The 17,823-nt window shown below is 39.7% G+C and overlaps 1 protein-coding gene across 1 annotated transcript; it reads left to right on the top strand.

Moving 5' to 3' along the window:
* Nucleotides 1–3,246: 3,246 nt before the first annotated feature.
* Nucleotides 3,247–17,279, top strand: FBXO45 (F-box protein 45). Its single transcript, XM_047099813.1, has 3 exons — nucleotides 3,247–3,810; nucleotides 11,196–11,552; nucleotides 15,828–17,279. The coding sequence occupies exons 1-3, from the start codon at nucleotides 3,496–3,498 to the stop codon at nucleotides 16,011–16,013; spliced, it is 858 nt and encodes a 285-aa protein (XP_046955769.1). The 5' UTR covers nucleotides 3,247–3,495; the 3' UTR covers nucleotides 16,014–17,279.
* The last annotated feature ends 544 nt before the right edge of the window (nucleotides 17,280–17,823 follow it).

Here is a 17,823-nt window from a genome sequence, read left to right as displayed (position 1 = left end):
TTCTGTTTTCCCATCACATATCTACTCACAGGTGACCTAAGTAAATGCCGACTGGTGAAGTTTTCGCAGGTTTTCTGCCTAATATGATTTTTTTCTGGAAAAGACTCATTAAAGACACACGTGGTTAAGCTCACCCCAAAGTGTGAGAAATTAGGCAATAAATGGATTTTGAGCTTAAAGGAACTATTACAGACAATACAGCTCCTGTAAATTTTTCCATAATGGAACCAGTGTCTATTGATGTCACAAAACCAAGGTCAGCCCTACCTTAACCTCTACGCACCAGTGTAAAATACAAATTAAACTTCTAATCTCTACATCACATGAATAATATTTACTGATCACCAAGCTAGTCAGAAAAATAAAAATAAAGACCTATTATGGAGAATGTTAAGAAAAATAGCTCCTGGGTGGCTCAGTCAGCTAAGCATCTAAGTTTGGGTCAGGTCATGATCTCAGAGTCATGAGTTCAAGCCCCACATTGGGCTCTCTGTTATCAGCACAGATCCTCTGTCCCTCTCCTCTCTCTGCCCTTCCCCCGCTTGTGTGCTCTCTTTCTCTCAAAAATAAATAAACATTAAAAAAATAAAATTAAAGCAAGAAAAACTGTTGGGAAAGTCCCAGAAATGTACTATACATTGAAGCTTTTCAACTTATGCAGGGTATTGATCACGGGAGTCAACCAGAACCCCTGGGATCACTTGTTTACTTAGTCTACAAAATTAAAATTATTTGTTCTCTTATTTGAAACATACCCAAAGGCCACTATCAAAAAGTATTAAACAACAGGGGTGCCTGGGTGGCGCAGATGGTTGAGCACCTGACTTTTGATTTCAGCTCAGGTTATGCTATCATGGTTTGTGAATTTGAGCCCCGCATTGGGCATTGGGCTCTGTGCTCTCAGTGCAGGGCCTGCTTGGGATTCTCTCTCCTTCTCTCTTTGCTCCTCCCCAACTTGTGCACTCTCTCTCTGTGCACTCTCTCTCTCTCTCAAAATAAATAAATAAACTTAAAAAAAAAAAACGTATCAAACAACAGATTGCTGTGGTATAAGGCCGTGGCAAAAAAATGTAATTAAATCTGAGTTAAATCAAAACAATCTTTCAGAAATGAGCTGTCAGGCCACTGTTTCTTGTTTTTCCTTACTGGGACAGCAAAGCCTACAAGAAATAGGTAGGAGCCATTATCTCCTTGTTCAGGTATCAGGTCAACAAGCTTCTCTTCTCATAGGTAATGTCTAAAGCAATTTATCATAGCCTATTGTGCATTACTCTAATTAGATAATAGTTTCCTTTAACACCTAATGAAATCATGGAGTCGGCAAGGAAAGGTGGGGTATCTTGAGAACATTTTTAGAAAGGGTGGAAGGTGAAGATGGAAGTTCTGAACAGTCAGAAGGCAGGATGATACTAAATATGGGGGAGGGGCAAGGTCAGGAGGATGATTTGTAGAAAGAAAAGGACCCAGTCATAAAATCTTTTCCTACTTTGAAATTCTGCCTGGGGCACTTGAAGGGGTACTTGCCACAAAGTCAGCTCACTGACTGGGCTGTATTAGCACCAGAATTATCTCATCAGATCCTTCAAAGGCTCCACCTCACCTACACTGTGACAGACAGAATAAATGTCAAAGTCTTTAATAACTGAATGATATCTAAATACTGCTCCAGTTATATTTCCATGTACCCACACGTCCTTTTCAAGTGTCTGTGACTTCAAAGCTGTTGATTCTGCCTGGTTCTTTGTCCCCTTCTCAGATGGACCAAACTCTACTTATCTTTGAAGAATAAAAAAAAAAAAAATTAAAGTGCCTTCCCAAACAAAACTCTGACCTCCTTGGGAGGGGACATCTTGTATGTCCCATAGATGAAAGTTGAAAAATGAATAATGAATAAAACTCCCTAGTCTGAGATTACACTACCATTCAAACAATATGAGGTAGTCACTATCAGTATAATAAGTATAGGTCAATTTTTTTTCACATGTTTGGGTTTTCCAAAGTTGGTCCTGATGTGGAGAAGCTGGATAGCAACCAAAATGATTGAAAGGCTGTGGCATTAGCACTAGTTAGTAAAGAATCTGGGATATTAAACTGGGAGGAAAAAAACATCTGGGAAGAAGGGACTAGCAAATAATAAACACCATTTACCAGAGAGTAGAGAAGGTAGTTGCTGTTCGTTTTTAATGGAGAATTAGAAATGTATTATACACAGAGGGAACTACTGAAAAGATTTCTTACCACATAAAGGCAAGACAGTGGAGTTGACTACTAAGGGAATCTGTGAGTATTATAATAATTACCCCAGAGTTGTTTTGATAATTATATAAAACTCGAATCAAAGACCTGGCACAATGCCTTGTTCACATGATGGTTATTATTTTCTCTCACTAAGCATTCTTTAAAGGCTGTCAGAAAACTTTGGCCACCTAGGAAAATGCAATATAACCAAATAATGCTTAAATTCTTTCTCTTCCAAGAAGCCATCTATAATTACAGCCTCCACATCATTCTCCCTATTGGAATGTCTAATTATATAAAAACACGCTGCCTGGATCCGCCTACTAATCGGGTTAGCAGGAAAAACTGGGAAAGGCTACATTTTGTCCAAAGAAAGGAGGACTTAATCAGCAATTACTCGGCACTTTCAGGCTATCGAAACATTTGGGCGGGGGTGGGGGGAGGTGGTGCGGGGATTCAAATATGATGACCTTATTTTCCAAATACACGCTAGGACTCAGGTTCTGATAAGTGCCAGTACCAACAAAGAACAAAAGGGCTTGACCAGGAGAAGACGGCCTCAGACGCCGAAGGTAAAGAAAGAAGATCCAACTTAAGTAGAAGGTGGCGGAGCTAGGACTTGGCTAGCAAGGCACTGGAAATTTCATGCGTTAGAGTGGTCTGAAGCAGGGACCTGACACAGGAAAACCTCACAGGGAAAGGGGCCCAGGAAAGCAGACGCGAGACCACTAGACCAAAAAAAGGAAAAGACACCGAGGAACAGCCACAAAGCCACAGATGCCAGCCTCATACCTGCGCTTCCCGCTTTCCTCCTCGGCGCCTCGTGATGACCTCACCTGTGGGCGCCCAATCCCATCTAGCGCTGGGCGCGGGGCGCCTGAGCCAAACAGTCACATCCGGGGCCGAGAGGAACCGCGAGCGAGCTGGGCGTGCGCCCTTGCTTCGTGCCCTCAACCAGTATGGCGGAGCCACGGGCGCGCCGCGGGGAGGCCGTGCGAGTCGGGCGGTTCCGACGCCCGCGCTGAGCCGGGGAGGAGGGGCGGGGGACGCCCGTGCGGCCGGTGCGTCTGCCCTCAGTGAGGCGGGGCGCGCGGCGGACGCCCCCGGGCAGGGGCGGGAGTGGTGGAGGGCCGGTGGTTGGCTGTGAAAGGGGCGGTGAGCGAGGTGGTTCGGTCTCAAGGCGAGGCTTGGCCTCCCCAGCAGAGACGGGGGGAAGAGGCGGCGGCAGCGGCGGCCCTTGGGCCGGCTGGTGAGGCGATGGCGGCACCAGCCCCGGGGCCTGGCGGAGCCTCTGGTGGCGCTGGCTGTAGCGGCGGCGGCGGCGCGGTCGGCGGCTCGGGATCCGGGTCCGCGGGCGCAGGGGGCCGGCTGCCCAGCCGGGTGCTGGAGTTGGTGTTTTCCTACCTGGAGCTGTCCGAGCTGCGGAGCTGCGCCCTGGTGTGCAAGCACTGGTACCGCTGCCTGCACGGTGATGAGAACAGCGAGGTGTGGCGGAGCCTTTGCGCCCGCCGCCTGGCAGAAGAGGCTCTGCGCACGGACATCCTCTGCAACCTGCCCAGCTACAAGGCCAAGGTGAGGGAGCCCCGGGCCACGCCGCTGCCCCCAGTCCCGCTTCTCTGCGCCGCTCTCAATCTCAGTGCTTCTCATCTGAGCTCTGACTCAGACGCCTCGCCTCACCATCCCGCCTTTGCACGGCTGCAGTCTCTACCTTACTTCACGTCCCCCTCCATGAAGATCCTCTCTTCTCTTTGAAGTTCTGCTCCTTAAACCTACCCCCCTCAATTCCGTGATACACTTTTTAAAGGACCAGATAGTTTCCAGTTACTGGTTTCCATCACTCATTCCACTTTCCACAGACTTCCCCCATAAAGACAGACCACCCCCATTGTTGTGCCATTCAATACTTTCCTATTTTTTATTAGATCATCTTAGCTGCCTTAACACCGGCTGGATTTCTAAGATCTTTGCTTTCACCCCACATTCACCTCACTCTTTTCAAGCTGTGATTTATAACTATTTTATTCTATTTTCGCCTAAGTTCTCTTTCATTCCCTCGATTATGTTTCAGACTTGTGAGTGTAGTCCTAGACATCCTGCTAACTTTCAAATTACAGGTTTGAATAGAACATCCTCTCCCCTTCCCCGTCAGCACCATTTAACCATCCTAATACTGCCTTGTTCCACTATTGGCTAACTTCCCTGCCAACTTTTTCATAGTTCCACCTTGATGGTGTGCCTCTTCTATTCTGTGTGTCATCTTACGTGCTGATTCTGGTTTTGATGCCTTTTCCCCCTAGATTCTTGTGCACATTCCTGCCTTTTTCATATACAAATAAAAATTTCAAGTAACAGGTTATGGTAGGGCTGAGAAGATTCTTCAGGCAATATAAACAAAGACCTCGAGCTTGAATTCAGTTGGATGGATAACAGCTATTAAGTATAGCAGTCACCAAGAGCATATGTGAGAGAGGATGAAGTCTGTCCTAGAATGTGGTAAACATAAAAAATAACAATAATAACTAAAAAAAGGAGATACCCTTTTTAAAGCTAGACTGCCAAAGGGGGAGTCAGAGTAAAGTAAAATTTTTTTCCCCTGTGTGAAATAGATGTAAAATTTATTCTTCTGTAATAAAGCAGGTTTTAGTTTAATAAGATAAGGAATGTTGCAATTAAGTACGTCAACTATCAAATTAGTTTTTTTTCTATTAAGTGAAATAGCACATTAATTTTTTTTAAGTTTATTTATTTTGAGAGAGCACGTGCACAAGTGAGTGGGAGGGGGGCAGAGAAAGAGGAAAAGAGAATCCCAAGCAGGCTCTGGGCTATCAGTGTGGAGCTGGACGTGGAGCTCTATCTCACAAAATGAAATGTGAAATCATGACATGAAATGAAATCAAGAGTCAGTGCTTAACCGACTGAGCCACCCAGGTGCCCCAACACATTAATTTACTAGGACAATATTTGTACATGGTGGATGCTCAGTGGATACTAGTTGTAATTTATGTAGTAGCATGCAGAACATTGCAGTTTTATCAGGCAAAGTAGGCTTTAAGACATTTTTGTAATTGGTCTGTAAAAGATACATTTACATGAGTCAGGATTCATATGACAGTATGTGTTGGTGTGTTCATGTAAGTCAACATGCAAAAGACGCAATATAGTATATGCAAAATGTCTTGCCTTTTGCCCTTGTCTGCCAGCCACCCAGTTTGCCTTCTTGGAGGCAACCTGTGTTACCTGTATCCTTCCAGAGATATTTTAGGTTTCTTAGGTTTTTAATACTTTATATTGTCTTTCTACCACACCCATGATAGGTATTGTAGATTTCTACTAATCATATGTTCGTTCAGATGTTGCAGGACACAGGAAGAATGTCTTGAGGATAAAAAGAAGTCAGAGACCCTAGTAAGGAAGTCCTCAGTCAAGTAGAGAAGAAAAATGTATAGAAATAATTAATACATGATAGAAATTGCTCCTGTGACATATATATATATATATATGTAGACATATATATGTATATAAAACGTATACTCCCAGTATACACACACACACACACTAGAATTAGAATTTCAGTGAAAGGAGAGATTTACAAGTTGAGTGGAGGCTTGGAGAGGGTTTGAGGTTAGGATTATATTTGATCTGAATTTTAAAGATAGGGAGGATTTGAACATTTTACTAAGAAGAAATACTCTGAAAAAAGTAGGACAAGAGGAAAGCAAAGGCTTTGCACAGCATATATGTTTACTTTAAAAAGGGTGATCTCCAGGCACTATGCTCACTTTTGCAGATGCAATGATGAATAAAAACAGACACAAAACTCTTAATGGATGCCTTGCTTATGGAGCTTAGAGTCTCGTGGGGGGAAATAGATATTAATCAAATACACAGTTGTAAAATTGCATCTGTGGTAGGTGCTATGAAGGAGAGAGGGTGCACAGTGCTCTGAATGTCAGAGATGGAGGATTTGACCTAGGTATGGAGGTCAAGAAAGGCTTTCCTCTGAGGAAATAATGCATGTCCTGAGACCTGAACAATAAAGCCAAGGGGAGAGAGAAGACTTCCGGGACAGAACTTGATGATTATGAGGGACAGAGAATACATCAGTGTGGCTGAATCAGAGCAAAGGTGAGACAGGTTTGAGAGAAGATGGAAGAGGTGGAGTGAAGCCAAACTACAGGGAAGCCATTTTGGATTAGAAGCAAGAGGGGGTTAGGAGTGTGGGGATTGGTGATGTGATTTTTTTTTTTTTTGCATTTTTAAGAGGTTATTTCTGACTTTGGTATGGAGAACAGATTGGAGGGGGACCTTAGAAATATGGATAGATCCGCTAGGAAGTGGGTAGTGGAGGAGATGGGGAGAAACAAAAAAGATTTAGGAAGTAAAACCTACAGGATTTGGTAATAGATTTGAAATAGGGGTGAGAAAGAGGGAGGTGTTAAGAATGACTCCTAGATATCTAGCTTACATAATATGAGAATCACCTGGGCTAGATTTAGGAGAAATAGCAGTGAGTTCAATTTTGGTAGAGTAGAATTTACAGTGTTTTTGAGACATCCGAGAGATTTCAGATAGGCAGCTGTTACAGTTTGGAGCTTAGAGGAAAGGCTAAAGATTTCTATCTTTATATAGGGTCTAGTGAGATTGAGTTGAAGTAGTGGAAAATACAATTATAAAGGTAAGCTGAAACTCATCATGGATGTCCTTGGCATGTAGCCTTCAGTGTATAGTTTGGGCTTTGTTCTACTATTATAAACCATAGAAGTTTGAACAGAGCAGTGACAGATAAGTACTGTGCTTTAGAAAAACTAGGCCATAAGATTAATTGGACAGAACAGGGGTTAGTACCTATACCAGAGGTACCTAAGACCTACCTGAACAAGTGTGTAGAGGAGAGAAGAGGATGGCTGGGAGAGCTATTGCAGAGAACAAATCCATATAGGACAGCTAACTGAGAGTGGGTGAGATGAGGAAGAAGAGTCAGATAGGATTTCCAGGGAGCCTGGGTAACTGGGAGGAGGATGCGGACAGGTGTGGGATAGCATAAAACTGGAAAGTATTTGGAATTGCCGGTCTATTTAGGATTTGTCTTCTTTTTGAAAGTTCATATTTTTCATGTTACCAAGGAACATCAATAATTCCAGTCATACTTAGCATCTAAGTATAATATATTCTCAGATTTTCAGACCTAGATCCTAAAGTAGGTCTTAAAGGTGTTTGTTACAATGTAAAATTTAGGTTGTACATGAGACTGTGGGAAAGAAACTATGGATTGTTTTTATTTATTAGTTTGTATATTTATTTTTTCATTTCATCTCAATTGTTCAGTATCCAAATCTAAAAGATAAGCACACTTATTATAATCACAATAGCATCACACCTAAAGTGTAAAGAAATTAACAATAATTCCTTAATATAAACAATGCAGTGTTCAAATTTCTAATTGTTTTATAAATGTCAAATGTTATATTTAAAATTTTCAGTTTATTTAATCAATATCTGTGTAAGGTTCTCATGGCAAACTGCTGATATATATCTCTTAAGGCTATTTTAGCCAACAGATTCACCTACTAACTCCCATTCCTGAAACTTATCTGTTGAAAAAACCAGGTTGTTTACCCTGTAGAGTTTCCCTCAGTCTGGATTTTGCAGATTTCATTCCAATAGTGTTCCTTATGCTCTTCTGTCTTAGACTCAGAGAGGTTTGCTCAATTTAGGTGAGATTAGTATTGCTATTGTTTTTGTTCTTGTTGTTTTTCAATGTATTTTCTATTAGAATCAAGTGGTTGGGTTGGATGCAGACTTAAATGTTGTATGGTGCCAACTGTGGTGGAAAAGAACTTAGGAGAGCAAAATCAGGGAGATTCGGTAGTCGTGGTTAGAATAACTTCATACAAGTGGTAAGAATGATTCAGGTTTTAGAAGATACAGTTTATGTTGGAGGAGGAAAGTAGCTATGATACTACAGATAGGGAGAACAACATGAAGTTAGAAAGGGAAATAGGAGGAACCAGAACTGGAGAGCTTTGAAAACCAGGAAGAATAGTAGTTAGTATGGAACCATCAAAGGTTATTGAACTGAGATGAAATGTGATCAAGGTGCTGTTTTAGAAAAATAGGTCTGGAAAGAATTTAGGTAGAGAGTTAATTATTGAGTGTAGGAGAGTTTTAGGGGGCAGAGGTATGGTGGTCACCAGAAAAGGGTACAGTGAAGAAAGATTAGTCCGGAGTAATAGGAAGAAGTCATAGCAGTTTGGAGAAGAGGCTGGTAACAGTGTCATCGTGACAACGAAGGATAGAGAAAAAGCAATTGATATTTGTAAGAATTAGGGAATAGGCATAGGTAATTATCAGTTAAATATTTTATAATGATTTTATAAAATATTTTTTATTTTCTTGTCTTGATAATAATCTGTTGAATTTTTAAATAATATTTGGGGGACATTTTACTCACCCATTTAATCGTATGTTCTGATATTTTATGTGCTTAAAAGTGTGTTATAATAGGAACAGATAGGAAAATATTTAGAAATACTTCAGTATTGGGGTGCCTGGGTGTCTCAGTCGTTTAAGTGTCCGACTTCGGCTCAGGTCATGATCTCACGGTTCGTGGGTTCGAGCCCCGTCTTGGGCCCTGTGCTGACAGCTCAAAGCTTGGAGCCTGCTTCCGATTCTGCCTCCCTCTCTCTCTCTGCCCCTCCCCTGCTCCTGCTGTGTCTCTCTTTGTCTCTCAAAAATAAATAAAAGTTAAAAAAAATTTTTTTTTAAATACTTCAGTATTACAGCCTCCTGAATCAAGCAGAGTGTTTGTTTTTTAATGTCTCTGCCCTACAGTGTAATAATGAAGCAGTGAGGTACTGGCAAATAGGAACTGAACACTGGATGAAGGGGCTAGATACCAGACTTCTCTTTGGGACTCTTGCTCTAACTACCTGTTGACTTTTAGGTCTGTGCCCTCATCCCTGTGTTGCAGTAGGTCCCTTTAAAGCCCTTCCTAATGCTGAAATTCTGTGATTCTGGAGTTGGTGGCTCAGATTAACTAAAGCAGTAGATCCCAGCCTTTGGCTGCTTTGGGGTCATTTGAATAAGGGATTTTCTTTAAAAAAAAAAAAAAAATTAACGTTTATTTATTTTTGAGACAGAGAGAGACAGAGCGTGAACGGGGGAGGGTCAGAGAGAGGGAGACACAGAATCTGAAACAGGCTCCAGGCTCTGAGCTGTCAGCACAGAGCCCGACGCGGGGCTCGAACTCACGGACCATGAGATCATGACCTGAGCCGAAGTCGGCCGCTTAACCGACTGAGCCTCCCAGGCGCCCCAAGGGATTTTCAAAAAACATACAAATCAAAAACTTTAAATTATTAAAGCATGAGAAATGTTTACTATTTAGACAGAGTAGCAATTTCCATACTGCCCTTATTTTGGAAGCTTACAAAACTGATTAGTGAAGATCAACTAATCTGTCCTATCTATGGTAGCTGCTCTTAATGACTATCTCTTTATAAATTCTAGTGCTTGAAATTAGATGCCGTCTAAAGGGTTATTTGATTTGGTAAAATGAGAGTAGTGCTGTCTCCATGTATGAGTAATAACTAGCAAGGAGGCTGAGGATCTAACATAGTTTGTGGTTATTAAAATTTTTCATAAACTTTAGAACTGCTATGACTACGTTCTCTATTAAAATATTTTGGGGAGGTGGGGGCGCCTGGGTGGCTCAGTCGGTTAAGCGGCCGACTTCGGCTCAGGTCATGATCTCACGGTCCGTGAGTTCGAGCCCCGCGTCGGGCTCTGTGCTGACAGCTCAGAGCCTGGAGCCTGTTTCAGATTCTGTGTCTCCCTCTCTCTGACCCTCCCCCGTTCACGCTCTGTCTCTCTCTGTCTCAAAAATAAATAAACGTTAAAAAAAAATTAAAAAAAATATTTTGGGGAGGTACCTGGGTGGCTCAGTTGGCTAAACGTCTGACTTTAGCTCAGGTAATGATCTCGTGGTATGTAGGTTCGAGCCCTATGCCAGGCTCTTGTGCTGACAGCATAGAGCCTGGGGCCTGCTTTGGATTCTGTGTCTCCCTCTCTCTATGCCCCTCCCCTGCATGCTCACGTGCGCACGCGTTCTCCTGCTCTCTAGCAAAATAAACATTAAAAAAATTCTTTTCAATAAAAGTATTTTTTGATGACAGTATTGCCAGCATGAAAACTGTATATCCCTTAACTTTTTGATATAAAAATACTAAATATAAACTAGAGTAGAGGAAATAGTTTAATGAACCTCCCAAACCTATCACCAAGCTTTACCAATGCTTAAATATACAGATAATCTAGTTTTGTGTTTACCCTACCCATTCTCTCACTCCAGCCCTGGGTGTTTCAGAGCAATTCTGAGATATCCTCATGTCATCCATAAACATTTCAGTATTATCTCTAAAATATAAGGATTCTTGTGTATATCTTTTGATATTTTAAGAAGTCTATTTGGAGAAATGATACCATAGTTTAGAATTTTGATAAATAATAAAGCAGTTGGCAGTCATTTTATTTTTTATTTTCTAATGTTTATTTATTTTTGAAAGAGAGAGAGAGAGAGACAGAGTACGAGCAAGGGAGGGGCAGAGAGAGAGGGAGACACAGAATCCAAAGCAGGCTCCAGGCTCTGAACTGTCAGCACAGAGCCCGATGCAGGGTTCAAAACCACAGACTGCCATATCATGACCTGAGCTGTTGCTGGAGGCTTAACCAACTAAGCCTCCGGCCACCCAGGCACCCCAGCAGTTATTTTAAATGTTGCATGCATCTTTTGTTAGTATTCCATCCTGAAACTAGCCATTTTTTGGAAATACATACTGTATTATTTAAAAATATGTAACTTTATTGTCTAAAAACATGTAGCCTAAAACCATGGATACTTTTTAATGTTTAAGAAAAATCAAATTTCTATTTCTTTGGTCTGCTTTTCGTCTTTTCAGGTGCGTGCTTTCCAACATGCCTTCAGCACTAATGACTGCTCCAGGAATGTCTACATTAAGAAAAATGGTTTTACTTTACATCGAAACCCCATTGCTCAGAGTACTGATGGTGCAAGGACCAAGATTGGTTTCAGTGAGGGCCGCCATGCATGGGAAGTGTGGTGGGAAGGCCCTCTGGGCACTGTGGCAGTGATTGGAATTGCTACAAAACGAGCCCCCATGCAATGCCAAGGGTATGTGGCATTACTGGGCAGTGATGACCAGAGCTGGGGCTGGAATCTGGTGGACAATAATCTACTACATAACGGAGAAGTCAATGGCAGTTTTCCACAGTGCAACAATGCACCAAAATATCAGGTGAGAAACTAGGTATTTTCTCAGTTGTGGTCCTTTGTCAAATCACAAATCATTAATTTGTTTTAAGTTCACAAAATTTTATATAGCAGCTTTGTGTGTCTTTTTGGTAATTTAAAAATAAATAGTGTAACTGGCCTTTCTTTACTACTTTAATAATCTTTTAGTATTTCTGTATTTGTTTCCTAATACATATTGACCTTGAGCTATCTGTCTTTGCTCTAAATCAGGGGTTGGCAAACTTTTTTCTATGTAGGGCAGGTAATAAATATTTCAAGCCTTGTGGTTCCTATGGTCTCTGTCACAACTATTCAACTCTGTTGTTGTAGTACAAAAGCAACCATAGATAATATGTAAATGAGTGTTCATAGCTGTGTTCCAGTAAAATCTTGTTTATGGGCTGCAAGCAAGATTGGTCCAATGACCATAGTTTGCCAACTCATGCAAGATTGTCCTTTTTCCTGTATCATGTCACATCCAAACCTACTTTTTTCTAGACTTCTCACTCCCAGAAATGTACCTGTGCACATGCGCACACATATTCACCCTCTGCTATTCGTTAATCTGTTTGTGGATTCAGAGCCTCTGGAGATGTCAGTGATTTCTATAAGACAGGCAAATTTAGGCAAACTACTGAGTTTTTTTTTTTTACTCTCTTCATCTTAATGCCATACTCATTTGATTCTAGGGTCAAAATTATAGTTCCTATTTGTAAATGCCATATGATTAGCATAGAGTCAACAGAGTCTAAAACACAATAATCTGATAAGAAATTGGAAATTTTAGGGGTGCCTGGGTGGCTCAGTCGGTTAAGCATCTGACTTTGGCTCAGGTTGTGATCTCGCGGTTCCTGAGTTCAAGTCCGCATCAGGCTCTATGCTGACAACTCAGAACCTGGAGCCTGCTTCAGATTCTGTGTCTCTCTTTCTCTGCCCCTCCCCTACTTGCACTCTTTCTCTCTCTCTCTCTGTCTCTCTCTCTCTCAAAAAATGAATAAACATTAAAAAAAATTAAAAAGAAATTGGAAATTTTAAAGAATTATAGACTTAAGAATAAGAGATATTAGGAGCACCTGGGTGGCTTAGTTGGTGAGCATCTGACTTCATCCCAGGTCATGATCTTGTGATTCACGAGTTCAAGCCCCACATCAGGCTCTATGCCAGAGCCTGGAGCCTGCTTTGGATGCTGTGTCTCCTCTCTCTGCCCCTCCCCTGCTCATGCTCTGTCTCTCTGTTTCTCTCTCTCTCAAAAGTAAAAAATAATAATAAAAAAGAATAAGGTTATTATTAGAGTCATTTCATAATGATAAAGGAGTTAATCAGATAGAGAGATATAACAATTGTAAATGTATATGCACCTGATAAAACAGCTCTAAAACACATGAGGCAAAAACTTAAAGAACTGAAAGAAGAAATAGGTAAATTAGCAAGTATAGTTGGAGATTTTAGTACTGTCTTTAAGTCTATTTTGTCTGATGTTAATATAGCAACTTCAACCTTCTTATGCTTACTATTGCAAGGTACCTCTTTTTCCCTATTCTTTTACTTTCAGTCTGTCTTTGTTTAAAATGGGTCTCCTAGCTGGCATATAATTGGGTGTCTTAATCTAACCCAATCTCACAATCTCTGCCTTTTGATTTGAGTGTTTAATCCATTTACATTTAATGTAGTTGTTGGACTACAATTGATATTGTCCTGATCTCTCTGCCTCTGAAGTTGTGTTCTTTTTTAAAAATCTTTTTTCTCTTTGTTTTTTGGATCAGGTAATTTCTATTGCTCTATCTTCAAGTTCATAGATTCTATGGCTATTAGGCCAGGGTAGTAAATTTTGTGTATTGTATTTTTCAACTCTGGCATTTTCATTTGGCTCCTTTTTATAGTTTCCATTTTTCCATTGAGATTGTCTGTCCATTCATTAATATTAGATTTTTCTTTAATTCTTTGCACATATTTATCATAACTGCTTTTAAGCCTTTGTCCACCAAATCCAACGTGTAGGCCTACTTGGAATTGGTTTCTATTGACTGCTTTTCCCCCCCCAGAGTATGAGTTGTACTTTCCTGTTTCTTTTCATGTCCAGTCATTTTTAAATTGAAAATTGGAAATTATAGATAATATACTAGTAATACTGGAATGTTTTGTTTTTAGGAATCACTTTGTTTTTTCTGAAATGTGTGGGTTTTCTTGTTTTAGTAGGCAGTTAACTTGCCTAGATTCTTCAAATTGTGAACTCTGTCTCCCCCATGGTATATAGCAGCTAATGTCTTTGTTGGTTTTTGTTTTGTTTTGTTTTGTTTTTGCAGCGGGGGAGGTTTGGCTTCTAGCTGTTATCTTACCAGCCTGGTTTTATTGGGGTTTCCCCTGTGTCTGTGTAAGACAGTGATTATACAGTGATTTGTGCAGAGTTAATTCTTGGGATTTAGGGCTCATCCGCTTTATGGTTCCATTACTTCTGGAGTTCCTCCTCTAAATTTCCAGTTGCTCTGCCATCTCCCAAGTTTTGCTCTCTGACACCTAAAGCTAGTAAGACTTTTGCTTTCTGTTCTCTGTGCTGTGTACATGCTGTATGCTCAGTCAAAGGTAAAACAGATATGCAAATTTCACCAAGAGTGATTCTGTCATCTTAGTTTCCATCTTCTATAAAATAGGGAGAAATCCTAGGATAGATGTGAGGATTAAATGAGATAATACAAATAAACCACAAAATGAATACCCAACAAAATATTAACTTTTCATTTCTATTTGCTGTTGTTTGTTTTGTTGGTGGCAATAGTGGTGATGATAATTAGGATGTTCATAGGTCCATAAAATGGGGTGTTAGTTAATCTATGAGTTGGGCAAAGAGAAGAAAAAAGTAAATGTTTGTAGTTGTCTATGACAGGAAATACAATGAGGGAAAGTAACAACAGCAGGAGTTATCATAATTAGGAAGTATTAAATTCTGACTTTTGATTGCTAATGTTAGGACTTTCTGCCTCCAAGTATGTAAATAAAACAACCTTTTATAGATGCAAATTATAAAAGTAAAATATCCTTCTGTCCTTGTTTGTCTGCACTTTTCCATGTAGGAAAATAACTGGATGTATTGTGCTTCTGCTTTAGTTTGCTGTTTTTATAACAAACAGGTGTTTCAGAGCAGTGGCCCATAAAATAACTAATAAGCCTATTCTGCATCTTTAGAACCTATGGTCAGATTTGGCTCTTCATGATTATATAAGTTCCACACTGTTTGAAGAACTGTTTTGTCAACTTTAAAGGTTATATGAGTGTTTTTATTATGGTAATTTTTATTGTGATAAAACATACACCTTTATTATTTTAACATTTGTAAGTATACAGTGCAGTGGCATTAATACATTCACAATATGTTTATCCATCACCACTATCTATACCTAAGACTTTTTCATCATCCGCAGCACAAACTCTATGCTCATTAAGCAATAACTTCTCATCTCTCCTTTCCTCCATCCTCTGGTAACCTCTATTCTATTTTCTGACTCTACGATTTGAATATTGTAGGTGCTTTATATAAGTAGAATCATACAAATATATATTTTTGTGTCTGGCTTATTTCACATAACATTTTCAAGGATCATCTGTGTTATAAGCATATATCAAAATTGCATTTATTTTTATGGCTGAATAATATTCCGTTGTATATACATATTATAATAATTTGAAAAGGTTAGATAGACATTTTTGGTAAAATATACCAAGTTACAGATTTTAGTGGTAAACTTCTAAGAAAAGCCTTTAAACAAAGAGTAAATAAAATCTGGGAACTGTTCAGTAGGAACATTTAAATTTTTGGTATTAAATGCAGATCCCATCTTAAAAAAAAAAAAAACAAACAACTATTGGGCACCTGGATGGGTCAGTCAGTTAAGTGTTGGACTCTTGATTTTGGCTCAGGTCATGATCTTGTGGTCATGAGACCGAGCCCCACCTAGGGCTCCTGGCTGGGCATGGATCCTGCTTAAGATTTTTCTCTCTCCCTCTCCCTCTCCCTCTGCCCCTCCCCAGCTCACTCACTTGCATGCACACGCGCACTCTCACTCTCTCTAAAAAGAAAAAAAAGAGAAAGAAATTGGGGCACATGGGTGGCTCAGTCAGTTGAGTGTCCAACTTCGGCTTAGGTCATGATCTCGCGGGTCACGAGTTTGAGCCCCTTGTTAGACTATATATTCTTAATATTTTAACTTACTGATTTGTATCTTATTTCTTCTAGCTATGCCCTTGGTGAGTTTTCTTCTAACCTTCTTTTGGTGTCTATTTTCAGATAGGAGAAAGAATTCGAGTCATTTTGGACATGGAAGATAAGACTTTAGCTTTTGAACGTGGATATGAGTTCCTGGGGGTTGCCTTTAGAGGACTTCCAAAGGCCTGCTTATATCCAGCAGTTTCTGCTGTATATGGCAACACAGAAGTGACTTTGGTTTACCTTGGAAAACCTTTGGATGGATGACAGTGGCTTTCTTGGGATGAAAAACTGAATGGAGAAGATACCTGCTTGTGGAAAGTAGAATCATGAAGTGACAGTGTCATACATGCATGCCCAAGAAACATCCTGAAAAACACATGAAATTGTTAACTGGAGAAGCAACTCTACAGCAGAGATTATCTTAGTGTTTCCTCTTTCTACTGGGCCAGAAAAATCCTCAGGGTTGCAGTTGGTTGAGTGGGCAGTTGACATATGCATGTTGCAACAGATTTTGTCTCTAAGTTAGCAATGTGTTATTTCCAACTTTTAAGGTGAGATTTTAGAGATGCTATAAAAGGGATAAGATAAGGAAATAGCAAGATTTTTAAGTAGTGTGTTTGTGAAGAAAGACTGATCCTGTTTTACAACTGCCTGTTTTTTCTCCAGACCCTTTTTTCCAGCCAGCTTGACTATTAGAAAAGTATGAAACTGGTTGGGTTTTATTTAATATTTTTAATATATTGAGAAGCATGGTCTGCCTGGACTGCACTTCTCTAACAATGAGATGTAAAATTGTGCAGCTATTTTAAAAGTTGTATATATAATAAGTGTGTAAAAAAACCTGTAAAAACAAAAACAGGACAAAGGGGTTGCTTTGTTCTAGTTCAATTTCTTAAAAGCCACTACATGGTACAAAATTAGAATAACATTTAGGGAAAATTAGGTAACTACAAAGAAGAGGATTAAGAGGAGATGTGCTGTATTGGCTCATTTTTAAATTAATTTGGTTTACAGTTTCCATAGCTATTACAGTCTGGTTATTTTTCTTTTAATGATCAAAATTATTGTAAAGATCCCTCAGTCTCTTGAGTTTAAGATTGAGGGAAGGCAAATCTATTTCTAATCATACATGTATCAGTAGTAATAAGAATAATGTGCATCTTATAGTATCTGGTTTTATTTTTTGGCCTTCTGAGAAAGTATCTCATAACAACACAGAACATTGCCATTTGCTCTTACAGGCCTCAAATATGAAAGCTGTTAGTCACAGACCTAAGGAAGAGAATTAATGGTCCTTTTATTTTGTAATTTCATAATGCTATAGATATTATAATTTTTTTTTTAATTTTATATTGTTTACATCATGGCAACAAATCTAAGCCTCAGACTCTTCATTGGGGTTATCAAGAAAATGTTTACTCACCCACCTGAAACAGTGCCAGCCTGAACCCAGGTTAAGAATGTTCTTAATCTCATCATAGATAATTGCCCCCATGGGACTTGAAATAAAATACCTTGTGCTGAAAACTTCAGGTTGGCAATATTTTGAAGGTTTCATTGTAGAAGAGCTTGACATTAGTTTTTGACTAATAAATCTGATTTCACTAATATTCTTGAGTTAATCTAACATACATGAGCAGAGATTTTCTTTTGTTATAAGAGAAACAAACATCCTTCCGTATGAAAGTATAAATGTATGGTTTCAGATGCATCTTTGTGATAAGAATTGACTAAGGCAGATGAAATCTTTGCCTTTTAGGTTATTGCTGTGCGTAATTTTGTTTTAAATCTAATCAAATTAGAGATACCAAGCAGCTGGCTGGGGTTCTTGGGTTGCTCCTTGAGAGTTAAGCTTATCAGTACTCTCATGAAGCAGGGGATTTCAGTCATGAACAAAGATTTATTTTTGCCACCTGACAGGTTTACAAATATTTATTGTGTATTTGGTATGTTGCTTAAAGGTGAAATCCGTTAAAAGTCCTTTTCAATATCCATGTCAAGAAGAAACCTCCTGAAAAACCATATTTAATAGTACAGAGTAAGACTATATGTTAAATGTATTAGAGAATATAGC

The sequence above is a fragment of the Lynx rufus genome, unplaced genomic scaffold, assembly GCF_022079265.1.
Source record: "Lynx rufus isolate CCGP_SWC_20201006 ecotype Redwood Valley unplaced genomic scaffold, mLynRuf1.p SCAF_5, whole genome shotgun sequence".
NCBI lineage: Eukaryota > Metazoa > Chordata > Mammalia > Carnivora > Felidae > Lynx > Lynx rufus.
Note: the sequence above shows the minus strand (reverse complement) of the source record. Positions and strands in the feature narration are given on the sequence as shown.